Below are 13491 nucleotides of genomic sequence, written 5' to 3'. Positions count from 1 at the left end.
AAAAGCATGTAGTTGTATGTCTTTCTACCCTGTGTGCAGCAGCAGAGCAAGGCTGGCCAGCTGCCCTGAGTCTGGAGTCGTCTGTCTTGATGGACATTTGGGCCTTTAATCTTGATGTTCTCCCGTAAAGCAGCTCATTTGGATTCTTAAATCTGCCTTAGCAATCTCTAGGGCGAGAGCAAGACTGGGCTCATATAAAGCCCCAGAACTGAATACACCCCGCTTCGGGAAACGTTGTGTCCAGTACTGAATTTGGCTCTTGGTTACATTTTACGTAGCATGCATTGTGCATGGACGGTAACTGCCTGTGTTATCAACTTGGCCACGTTTTACTACAGTAGTTAGTTACAAATTCGGGCCGTCACCGTGCGGACGCAAGCACTTAACTTTGCACGGGTGAGTAGTCCCATTGACTTGTGAGGCTACTCGTGTGTAAAGTGAAGCACGTGTGTAAACGTAACCTACTGGTGAGTGTGTGTTACAGGTCCCGGCTACCGAGCCGTAGCTCTTCAGCTCAGACTGTAGCAGCTCATGCTTTTAGCTCTGGAGGTCTCTGACATAATCCTCAGTGTGTCCAGCCAAGGGGAAGACTGTCACCTAACTGTTTGCAGGATCAGGGCCGTCGAGCCCCACTGCTTCTTGCAGCCTTTGAAACCAGGGGGAATTTTGCCTGACTAAGGAATGCTTGGATCTGCCATTTGAGAGTAGCTGACATGACCTGACTAAATGACATAGAGGGTGTGATGCAGAGTGGCAGAAGTCTCCATAAACAAGGCTGATGCTTCACCGTTAACTTGTCATGGTGCTCCTTGCAGGTAGGAAATTATGCACGACTTCTGTACACATTGGTTGCTGTAAGCAGCCGCGTGAGGCCTGCTGGTAAAACATGCTGAACTGACGATAATCTGTTCCTCTTTAACGTATACCTTTTTGCTTTCTTTTCAGGGAGCTCATTGTGAAACTAAAATCTCACAGCAGTTTTTATAGCAGCTTGCCGGAGTACATCTGCAGCCACGGCTCTGCTGTTCAGAATGACACCCTGTGCTGGAATGGACAAGAAATTGTGGCGAGGTGAACAATTGTTTTTTTCTCCTCAGTGCTCCTCATAAGCAGTTAAATGTGCATGTCAGTGTTTGTCGGACTGGGGCCTACTGAATTCATCGATGTCTGAGGTTTCACAAATAGCTTCACTGGCAATCTTCCTTATTTATACAAAACTTAGAAACGATCAGGCCAGAAGCTGAGTTTGCTGCGTGATGTTTAGCAGAGCGATGGAGCAGAGAGGGGCCCAAAACTACCTCTGGGGAGGAGCAGAAAGTTACTCTTCATGCTTTATTGAGCCGTGGAAGCCACTCTGTGTGTAACACATGCTGCTGTGACCCAGTGGAGAATAGGATGGGTGGGTGTTGACCAGTCAGGAACAAAGATGAGGAACAACTGCTTTACTAAGCAACACTCCCTCTGGAAAGGGCTTAATTCCGTGACAATTTAGGTATCAATGAGGTTGTAGTTACCCTTTTACCTTTGGTGTGGTTTCACGCAGATGGTTATCTGAGCTACTGAGTTTTGGTATCAAGTATCAGAGGGGTAGCCGTGTTAGTCTGGATCTGTAAAAAGCGACAAAGAGTCCTGTGGCACCTGACTAACAGACCTATTGGAGCATAAGCTTTCGTGGGTGAATACCCACTTCGTCAGATGCATGTGGTGGAAATTTCCAGGGGCAGGTATAAATGTCCAGGCAAGAATCAGTGTAGAGATAACGAGGTTAGTTCAATCAGGGAGGATGAGGCCCTCTTCTAGCAGTTGAGGTGTGAACACCAAGGGAAGACAAACTGCTTTTGTAGTTGGCTAGCCATTCACAGTCTTTGTTGGTAATACATCTTCTGGGTGTGTGCTGACTTTCTTTCAACTTGAACATCTGACCTTCATTCTAGAATGAACCATTAACATTAGGAAATAGACAAATGCTAAGTAGGTTGCCTGTGGACGTGGTAAGATCTGAAAAACACTTAATTCTGTCCTCAGATGCACTTCAGTGTGGACTGCATACATGCATGTTTGTGTGTGGAATTCGCTCCAAAGCGTGCAGTTGTTTTCCTTTGCATGATCTACTTGCACTGTGACCAATAGGAGGTTTCTGCTGATGGTTCTTTAAATAAAAAGTCTTAAGCGCTGGGCCAAATTCATCCTTGGTGTCACTCTGGGATGTCAGCAGAGTATCAACCACGTTGGTTCTTCCCCATTCTGTTTTCTCCTGCTTCCATATGTAATATATCAAGTATATTCATTGCTTCCCTGGGTGTTGTGACAATTATCTGTGAGACTGATGGTGAATGACAAATGCAGGGTTAATATTACAAAGGAAAACGCTGTGTTAATGAAAAAACTTTTTTTTTTTTTTGCAAAACATTGGTCCCCAGAAATGTTCAAGAATGTATGAACTCAGCATAGTAATGCTTATTATAATTACACGTACTATCACCAGACTGCTCTTCTAATAACCCTACTTTGCAAAATGTCCTTTACTATTAAAGTAGTTTACATAAGGAAAATAATAGAAATAATATCAAGACGTGGCAAAAATAATGTAGAGTGTAAAGTATGGCTTCTTCTTGGTTGGTAACCTCAGGAAATAATTAACTTGTACTTGCAGTACTGACCCGAAACACTGAAGAGACCAGAAAATGACATCAAACTATTTTTTAAAAGATTACTCAAGCATTGCCGATTATGCATTTAATAACGTGAAGTTACTTTGCCTCAGGAAAAATGTGCCCTCTGTCTGTACCTTCTTTTGGAAAAACTTTTGTCTCCATGCCTAATGAAAAGAACAATTCAAAAAGGATTTGAAAAAAATATTTCTCTGCTTCTTAATTAAAAAGCACATGAAATCGTGCTATTAAACACTGCAGCCTGGAGAATGTGAAATGTTCAAGTACAATGAGGTCTTTGCAGATCAAGATTGAAATTCTACGTTCTTGGTTCTACTGTCCTAACTCAGACCACACAGAGTCCCAGTGAAGCCAGTGGTGGAGGACTGTGCTGTCAGTGTGGGTCCTGGTTTCAGACTCAGATGATGACCCATGTGGGCAGGATCAATATGGCTCCGTACGATGGAATTTCTTTTTCAGCTTAAAATACCCAGACATGTACATTTAAAAAAAAAAAACGATGTTAAAAGGTCACCCAAGTTGCAGAGTCACTCACTTAGAAATTAGGAAATACCTGAACGAAGGTTGCCTATGCAATCCTAATTTGGCCTCCTTGTGAGTATGCATCATGATGCAGTCTTCAAGTACAGGCTCACATAGTATTTATTCTACAAGACACCTGCCTTAGTCCGGGCACAGGATGGACAATGAACGAGACGGAGGGTTGCAAGAAGAAAAGGGATGCATTTTGTGGGTAAGGTGACAGCCCACCAAGAGAAGATCTGGGTTCTAGTCCTGACTATTCCAGGCTCTGCCACAGATTTGTGATGTGATGTTGGGTACAGCTGTATCATATGGGTAAGGACAAAGGGGCCAAATTAAGGGTGAAAAGGCAACCTTAATTCTGACATTTACTTGAATGCTTAACTTTGGAACCTTTTTATGAAAATTCTATTATGGCAGTACCTAGGAACCCCAATCAAGGATCAGGGCTCCATTGTGTTAGGTGTTATATAGACAAAAAACAAAAAAGCCCATCTGTGCCCCAGAGAGCTTACAATTTTGGTGTAGGACCATGACAGGTGGCTGAAAAAGACAGACAGGGTGGGGAGGGGAGTTGGGAGGATGGAGATAACAGTAACGTGAACAGAGTTTAGCAGAACACCAGAAGTTTCTCTTCCCACTTGCCTGGCCACTGAATTAATAATGAAATGAACAACTTTGCAGTGCCATGAGGAACTCGATCTCCTGCACTGCTCCTCCTCAAGTGAACACGATGCTATCTGTCGTCTTCTCCCTCCCACTCTGTCTTGTCAAACACACATCACCTCCTCTGCCAGCTTATCTGAAATATTAACAACCACCCTCTTCAGAGCCCAAGTTTAAATTTTTCACTCTGAGCCATGTGACAGCGATGGCAGACGAGTGCGAAAAATCGGATCCCCTTGCAGAGATGTTAGTGGTGTCCTCTGGAGGAAAGACCAGCTGCTCTGTGTAGCAAACCACTTGCTAACTAGTCATGAATTGGTGTGGATGACGGCTTGCATAGGGGCTGCTTTGCATCTGTCCTGCTGGAGAGGCAGTACTGAGATGCAGAAAACCTCAAAGGACCAAGGTTTCATGGAACTCACATAGATGATCAGAAAATAGGTCAACAACGTTGTGTCTTAGATTTATTTACCTTCTTCCCGCCTTATGTTTTAAGCATATACAACCCTAACGTGTCCTGGAATGACTGTCTGACTTCTCCTTGGGTTGGGAGTGTGAGCAGTACACAAAGGTGTTTCCCTTAATGGAATTAGAAATAGAAACTAATCTGAATAAAGTCACACTAATAAAAATAAATGACTCTTCTCTCCTCATTCCCATTTACAGAATGAGTTTTAAATTGAAATAAGAATGATCTCATTGGTTAATTACTGTATCTGAGGTGTTCAAGGGTGACTAGTGATTTTTTTTTTTTTGCTGCCTCAATTTTGGGGGTACCCAAATTGGGATCCCTTAAAGGGGCCTGTTTTCAGAACATGAGTGCTCAGCCTGTCTGAAAATGAGGCCCCTTCAAGGTGTGTCTAGTTGGGCTCCCAAAATCACTAGTCACTTTAAACAATCTTGGACTTTATTTTCCCCAAGCGGGGTGAAACCTAAAAAACATCAGCTGTACGCTCTAATTCTTCCGGCATAACTTCACCTGTCCATGTGCTAGGCTGATGCTCGCTTGTGATTTCCCCCAGACCTGGTTTTAAGCTTTTTACAAGAAATACTGTGTTTCATGAACCTTGGAGTCAGCGTCCGGATATTAGTCATTTATCAGCTGGTAGCCATCCTATGCAGCTAACTACTGGGAGAGCTGAGAAAAGAAAGTCCTGACCTGGGGTGTCCACGTACTTAGAATGCAAAAATTCTGTCACCTCGTTTTTATATTTCTCTCTGTTTTCCTGGCTTTTTGATGCTGCAACCCAGATGCAATGCTTGCCTGCTCAGATACTCATGAGTGAAGTGTACAGCAGGCTGGACAAGAATAGACTTTCTTTCTTCCTTGCAGTTAACCTGATCCATGTACCAGAGTTGGACTGGAGCCAGCAGAGACACATTCATAACTGCTACATTGCTAAGAGAGTCCTGATGCTATGGAGAAAATTGTCTAGGTTCAGTTTTTCCGATTACTTAAGCCTTATCCACATTAGGGACGATTCATTACAAGTGTCCTACCCTGGCTAACCAGGGGTCGGCACCACCATGTTGCATGACGGACACTTGACAGAATTACCATACTGAGTGACGGACATTGTCGGGGGGTTATGTCATTCAGTCATGCAATTTTTTGAAAAAATTACCATGGACCTCAAAATCTTTACCATGGACACGGTGCTGACCCCTGTTGCTAACACTGGTGCCTCTGCCTGGACCCGTTTTAAATTCCATGTCAGTTAAAGCTGCTCAAAGCTGTTCTATTCAATGTGGTATTTAAAAAGGTGGCCGTTCAAAGCCGCCAAGGGGATTGAGCTATTACATGGCGTGCTGGGGAGCTGTGGGCAGGTGATTCAGTTCCTGGGGTGTGATAGCAGCACAGTTACGTGATACGTTTCTTTATCACATCCATGTATTTGGTATGTGTGAGCACGTTTGTCTGTGGTTCTAGATAATTTCTGTAGGATTGGATGTTGCTGTAGTAGCCACGTCTCTAATAGGGTATCTTAGCAGAAGGGGCCTCTCGGCGTTTGTCCAGTGTAACCCTCTGCATTGTGGCAGGATTTATTGATTATTCTTAACCCATTTTAACGTGGGCATATCTAGTCCAGCAATGAACAGCAAGTCCACACCCTCCCTTGTGAGCTTGCTCAAGTGCCTCGGTCCTGAGGATAACATTTATCCTACAATCGAACCTAAACTGGCCCTTCGGCTCCTTAAACCTCTTCACTTCTTGTCCTCTTGGTTAGTACTGGCTCTGTCCTATTTATAATATTGCTTTATGTATTTGCAGACCACTGTCATGTCCCTCCTTTTCACAGGCTAGATATGCCCGGTGCGTTTAGCCTTCCCAATGGCTCTCATTTCCCAAATCATTTATCACATTTTTCATTTCTCTCCTCTTAACTTCCTCCAGTTTGACTGAACACGACACTCCCATGTTGGCCTAATTATGGCTTAGTAGGGTGGACTGTTTGTCTTGCTTTTCCCTCTGGTGTTCCTGTTAGTGCAATGTGACGTCGCCTTTGTGCTTTTCACAAGTACATCACGTGGTTGACTCCATATTCCTTGCTACCGTAGACAGGGCCGCCCAGAGGGGGGGGCAAGTGGGGCAATTTGCCCCAGGCCCCGCAGGGGCCCCGCAAGCCCTGGCCTGGCGGCGGTCCGGGTCCTCGGCGGCATTTCGGCGGTGGGTCCTTCAGTGCTGCCGAAGACGCGGAGTGACTGAAGGGCCCCCCGCCGCCGAAATGCCGCCGAAGACCTGGACCGCCGCCGGGTGAGTACAAGCGCCGCAGCTCCCCCGCTTTGCCCCAGAACCCCTGAATCCTCTGGGCAACCCTGACCGTAGATCCTTGGGAGTGGCAGAGAGGGATGATTGCAGGATGGGGAGCCAGGAATCCCTGAGTTCTAACCCCAGTTTGCATACTAGCTCATACTGGGTATTTGCCTGAATTTCCCCATATGTAAAATGAGATAATACATACAATGGATGAAAATCTCATCTGCTATAAGTCAGACCACTACTGAAGTCAAAGGAGCTATGCTTATTTACATCAGCCGAGGATCTGACCCAACATTTATCTACTCACAGGAATGCTTTTAGGATTAATAAATTGCTGTGTAGATGACAAGCACTGTCGATTATAAGAATTTAGTGTTTCTATTGACTGACTCATCCCATTTTGCATATTGGATTATTCTTTCCACTGTGACCCACTTTGTATTTCCCTTTATTGAATCTGATTTTATAGACTTCAGTCTCTTTCTCTTATTTATCAAGATCGTACTGTCCAGATCCAAAAAGAATTTGTTCTCCTTCCTAACTTGGTATCATGTGAATTTGATTAGTGGGTTGCCATCCTGATGGCCCCTTTCTTTGTCTTATTTTTGTAACATCAGCTGATGCAGCGCTATCAGGAAGTACATGCATGTTGCAAAGATGTGCAGTCTTCGAAAGATTTTTCTAATCAGATTCCCTGGGCATGAGTGTCTTCAACTGTGCAGTTGCTACACAGTAGGAGAAAATATGCTGGAAGTATTAAGAAAAAAGAAAAGAATAACAAAACACTCCTTTAAGGTATATTAAAATGTGTTAGACACTGATGGGAAGCACAACATTCGCAGAAAAGGCCCATTCACTGCGCACTTGCCAGCCTGTGAGAAGTGTTGCTGTGTTTTATAGAATAACTTTCTAATTTAAGGTTTTTATACAGAGTGTCAGGATTTCACAGCTTTTAATTTTTAAAGCCTATTAAAAGTTCAGATTCTTAAAGTTTAATAATCTGCTTATACTGGTATATTCCTTTAAAGCTCCTCTGAATAGCACGTCAGACACATTTATCCTTTGCAAAACTTTTAAGCAAATTATGCAAGTATTATCATTTCAAAGCTGTACAAGAGAAATTCTACATTAACCTAAGTTATCTGTGCGTCTCTTAATCCTCACTCCTTTTATACCGTATCCAAATTAACATATTCTTAGCACCCCGCTAAACTATCCTGATTTCACTTCCTGCAGGGAAAAGTTTCAGATTTCCTTTTTATTGCCAATATATTCAGGGTTTTTTAATTGTACAAATAATAAACAATCAAAGCACAGCAGGACGCCAGAGAGATGCCTGTATTGTAACAAGGATGATTCTATGCCAATAATGAACCTTCAACTCCTGAAGGAGGACAGTTATTTCTGGCGATGTTACAGAATATCAGGCACAGTGGAGTCCCATAAAGGAAGGGGATTTTATAACTTTTTAGATACATAAAACAAAGTTTCCTAGCATATGTAAGCTTTAATTAGGCAAATGTAGTGGGTTGTTCAGTGGTTGTTTCCAGAGTATCTTAAGAATGGAGATCACTGGTCTCTCTCTCGATATATTAAACATACCTGTTGATCCAATGGCCGACCAACACTTCCATCATTAGTATGTCTCTAACGTTGTTGAACTAAAGTTAAATGAAGCGATAAAGAGTTTGTACCATCCCCAGTGTTGCCAACTCTAATGGTTTTATTGTGACTCTTGCCATATTTGGTGGGGGTGTTTTGTTTAAAGTCCCTGCTCCTGGAGTCAGGCTATTACCTGAGAATCTCAGCTCTTATTTAAAACACTGTAAGGAATGCTTACCAGCCAGATGTGATTGAATGGTAGTGCCTGGTGGGGGCAACGCACATCCCCTTGGTTGCCCTGTTGCGACAGTCAGTCAGTCAATGGGACCGTACGTCTGAAAGGAGGGCTTTCGTTCGGTGGCCCGGGTCCCTGCAAGAGGCTCTTGGTGTGGCTGATTGGGACTCAGGGCAGTTAATGTTACCAAGCAAAATAGAAAAGAACCCCCTTCCAGTTTGGCTCGAGGTCTGGCAATACTGTATCCCCCAGGAGAAGGTGAACACTTCAAAGATTCCAGGCCAGGCCCCCAGCTGGTATAAATCGACAGAGCTCCATTGGCTAGAAGAGTCCTGCAATGCAGAGCACCTTTTGATATTGCAGAATTGGTGGCTGTTGATGTCTCAGGATCCATTCCTATGGGTCCTCTTTCCTTAAAAGGCTTGCCTACCTGTGGAGCAATCGGATTCTATTGCATTTGGTGTCCCCCCGCACTACCAAGAAACTAAGGTTCAATGAGGAGCATCAAAGTGAAGAAATCAAATATACCAGACAGGACATTCTGCTCCCTTCTAGCTGGCTTAAAATGTGCAGCTGCATTAGAATAAATACTTTGTAGCCAGGAGGCAGGCATAAATTAATTGGTGTTTGAATGAAACGGTTACTTTCCTCTTTCATATATAATACTTTACATTTGACTTGCAGGATTATTTTCTGTAAATCATACATTGCAGTTCAGTAATTTATCTCCACACTTAGCACAGCCGAGTTGGCTCCAGCTGTCTCTCTGCATTTCAATGCTAAAGCAGATTCTGTGGGGAAGAAAAACACGCCACTACATTTATTGTCGTACATTTAAAAACCATTTTGTTGTCTGGACTCCCGTGCTCTGAAACGAAAACCTGGAGGTAAAACTTGCTGGGAACCCCATTGGTTCAAGCTAATAGAGCTGGAGTGGGAAAGCATTTGCAAAGGTGAGAGTTTTGGATGCGGGGGTTGGGGTGAACCCCTTATTTGGGTTTAACACCAAATATTTATGACTTACGAATGAAAGATTGATATGTAACCCTTGCAAGGCTTTAGCTTGGTAATGTTTTCATCATGTGATTATCTTTAATTATCTTTAGTGACAGCCATGTCTCAGCACACTTTACAACAACAGGACATTTCTCCTTTTGAGATTATCTTGTCACAAACAGTAGCTCCTGCCCGGGAACTATGGGAGGGAAGCCCGGGTTACTTTGCTGAATGACATCCTACTACAGGGTACCACATCAAAAAGGGAGGGATCTTTGGGTTTGTGCTGCCTATGAAGTGGAGGCCGGGCACATGCTCCTGTTGTAGCATCGGTGTCTCAAAAGGCAGGGCCCCAGTCGGAGCTCGGAGGACTTGAATAATTTATGCCAGATAGCACTATATTAGTCTGTGCCGACAGCGTCCTTAGAGCACGGGATCTGTATCAGGGCTCATTAGTGCTCATATATGGAACAGACGCAGCTGCAAAACAGCTCAGATTCAATGGAGAGTTAAGTTGGAAACGTTCTGCATCCGTCACTAGGTGCCTTTCTGCATCTGTCTTGCCTTCATCCCTTGATCAGTTTGGCCCGGAGACTTCCCATTGCTCTCACTCAAGGCATGCAGGAACAACCTGGCCCTCTTTGGCCCTAATTCAGCTAAGCACATGCCAAATGCTGCCCCTGCTCCGCAAAACACTTTATTCTTAGACAATAAATTTGCTGTAAATCTATAAGGTGAGGTCATGCAGTGCCTGCTTGTGCAGTACCATGGCCACTGTCATGCTAATTAACACTTAATACACTCACTTGCTGAGTTGAATGAAAAGACAAAAAAGGAAGTTACTGGCAGGATTCTCTGAAGTCACCGAACCCTGGGGAAAAGGAGGGTGTTTTTGCTGTTGGTTTGCCTAAACTTTTATTTTCAGTGAGTATGGTTGCAGGGCTGGCTTTAGGACCCAGTAAGCCCTCTAGCCGTTGATGGCTGTCAAGTAGGCAGCACTTTGGGAGACCAGGCTGCAGGGATGGTGCCCGCAGCCCTTTCCAGGCAAGCTGGGATTTCAGGACTGTTTTTACTGAAGCTAAGCTTCAAACTCTTTTGGCTCACACACCATCTTTGGGTGTGCTCAGAAAAGATGCCCAGGCTCACTTCATACAGTCCTGCCACTCCTTAGGGGCAGCCAGGCTTCCAGAAAGCCATAACCCCTCTGCTCTGCCATTGACCTTCCCTCCAGCTGAACTGCGAGAATGAAGGCCGCGGCTCCGCTAAACATCATGGGTACGATTTTCAAAAGCACCGAGTGACTTAGTCAAGTGTCATTTTCAAAAGTGACATAGGAGTTCGGCACTTAACCACCGTTTGTGCCTTTGAAAATCTCTCCCTGAGGGTCACTGAAAGTCAGTGGGACTCAGGCTCCTAAGTCACATTGGCACTTTTGGAAATTTTACCCGAGGTGCTTAAAGTTAAGCATGCGTTTAAGTGCTTTGCTGAATAGGGATGGAGTGAAACATGCTTAGATGCTCTTACAGCATCTGCGTCACTGTCTGCCTGTGGGACCTGACTCCATCCCTAGGCCAAGGAAATGCATTTGGGATGTCTGTTTTCTTTGTGTTAATGATACTTTCAGCTTAAGACTAGCAGGAGAGGCACTTTGAGCCTCACAGCTCTGATTGTCAGAGCCCACAATTCCCGTCAGCTCCAAAGGGAGTGGCAGAGATTGGGCTCCCTGAAAATCAGGCCTTGCATCCGGTGGGATACGTGGGCTTTATAAACGATTCCTATATTCAGAGGTTAAGGTCAGAAGGGACCATTCGATCATCTACTCTGACCTCCTGTCTCCCACAGGCCTCTGTATTGAGCCCAATAACTGTGAGTGAGGAGGTGATTCAGCCTCTGTCCTTGTGCCTTTCCTCCTTTGCTTTCCTGTCGCCACGTCCTTTTGCATAAAAGCTGGGAGTTTGTCCCCTGACAAGGTGTGTTCCCTTTTCCCCCGGGTGGAGGCCAGGCTGAAGTCTTGTGAGCTGGAGTGTAATAGCAGGGCAGGTCTGGATGCTCATGAGCAAACCAGCTCTCTTTAGGTTTAGTTCTGTGCCCGTGAATTCATTGTTCGGGAGAAGGAAGGGCTGCATTGCCTACCCACGGATTGAAAGCCTTGTGCATCTGGGCACAGCCCAGGTAGCAGGACAGTTCTAGGGAGAACCCCGCAAGGGGAACCTCCTGGAGTTTCCCCCCAACATTCAGGTCCTCTCTCATGGGTTTTCCTGTGCGGGAGGGTAGCATGGCCATTAGGGTTTGTCTACATTGCATCGTAAACCTGGGTCTGTGGGACCTCGGCTTGTGGACTCTGCGTTCCCAAGCCCACACTTGAGCATCCTCACTGCATTGCAAAACTCAGGTTTTACAATTGTGGGACCCACAACTGTGCTAACGTCCATTCTGTGGGACGCAGACCATCTGACTCAGGTCTGCGGCTTGGGCGGTGTCCACACTGCAAAATATAGGGCTTGGATCCGAGCCTCAGTGTGACTCGGGCTATGACCCACCCCTTTAGTAGGGTCCTAGGACCCGGATCCTGAGCGCTCACTGACCCAAGTCAGACTGATTTGTGTGTGGATGGAAGAGGGGCTTGGGCTCACTCCTTAGTGTGCAATGAAGACGTATTCTGTGTCTCATTGGTAGCCTATGACTCCAGCCCTGTCTCCGATGGAGTTAACCAGGGCCACTCACTGTGCCTTCCATAGTCTCCACATTCCCTGAACATTGGCCACTGGACATTATGTCCCCTGGCCCTACCACATCTACTGTGCTCCGTCATCTATGATGTACTAGAGGGCAGAGATTCTGATCTTCCAATCCTTGGCCAGACAAAACTCCCATTGACTTCAGCATGAGTTTTGCCTGCTCAGGGATTATAGGATCTGTTTATTTGCATTTGTAAAACACTATTCCAGAAGAAATGTGTTCCTTTGATTTAGGTATGCTCCAAACAGGGGCTCAGTTCTGCGCTCGTTGAAGTCTACGGAACCCAGGAGTTAAATCTCACTGAAACTCCACAACACTTTTCAGCAACGTACTTTAATGTTCTGTCTCTGCATTTTAAAATTAGCTTCGCATAATGGCAGCAAAGGTGGCAATTTCTTAGGCATCTAAAAAGTCCGGCCTTTACATGTTCATGTTGCTAATGTAGTTGATAGTTTTATAGACGTGTTGGCTTGGTTTAGTCATGTTCTGCGACTGTGTGAAAAAATAACAGTTCTAGCACCTTAGTCCTGCAGACATTTATGCATGCGTGTAAAGTTAGGCACAGATCTTGCAGGAACAAGTGTTTATGAGTGTAATAATTAAACATTTTATGCATGTAGTAATGTGTCTTTCCACAAGATGGTGCTCTGAGAATATCGATTCTGATGATGTGTGCGTTTGTTGAAAGCCAGCTAATTCTTGAGAAACATTTGTTATTTCAACCTCAGTGGAAATCATGAGCTCAGTCCAACAAAGCATTTCAGCACACGCTTAACTTTCAGCAGGCAAGTAGCCCCTGACTGCGTGTTTAAGTGCTGTGCTGCGCTGCAGTGGTGCCTATTATCCTGTGTATCTGTATTTGGTACTTTCCACCAAAGCCCATGGTGATTATCCTGCTGCAAGGCTTTTCAAAATACAAATGGATGTTTGTGTGTTGAACGTTAAACGTTGAATCCCACATGAATCGTGCGCAAATTTTTTTTTTTAATAAAAGTCGTTCAGGAAAGACGCACGATGTTTTAATTGTACTTTGGGTAACACCCCGGTACAAATGTAGCAATTCGGAGTGGCTCCGACCATTGCCCCTGCTGCCAGCCTTGCTATGAATTCTCCGCTGGCCTGGCTCCCCCTCTCCACTGCATTTGAGCTTCTCGTGATTGCCTTCCAGGTCCTACCTAACGCCGCCCCTCTCTGCCCTGGTCTGGCCTCGCATCCCCTTCCCACCCAATGTGCCCTGCCAGTGCTGCCAGCCCCATGGTGGTGTTTGTTTGCTTCTCCTGCAGCTGTCTCCTGGCTTT

At 45.0% G+C, this 13491-nt stretch overlaps 1 protein-coding gene across 1 annotated transcript in view; it reads left to right on the top strand.

The window, feature by feature from the left end:
* GPC3 (glypican 3) overlaps positions 1–13491 on the top strand; it is a 253518-nt gene that overhangs the window by 162655 nt on the left and 77372 nt on the right. The window contains exon 5 of the mRNA XM_026653014.2: positions 946–1071. Coding sequence (XP_026508799.1) covers positions 946–1071 — 126 coding nt within the window. The remainder of the gene's footprint in view (positions 1–945; positions 1072–13491) is intronic.

This window comes from Terrapene carolina, unplaced genomic scaffold (genome assembly GCF_002925995.2).
Source record: "Terrapene carolina triunguis isolate 2854851 unplaced genomic scaffold, T_m_triunguis-2.0 Scaffold131, whole genome shotgun sequence".
Taxonomy (NCBI): Eukaryota; Metazoa; Chordata; order Testudines; family Emydidae; genus Terrapene; species Terrapene triunguis.
This window is presented reverse-complemented; position numbering and strand designations above follow the sequence as displayed.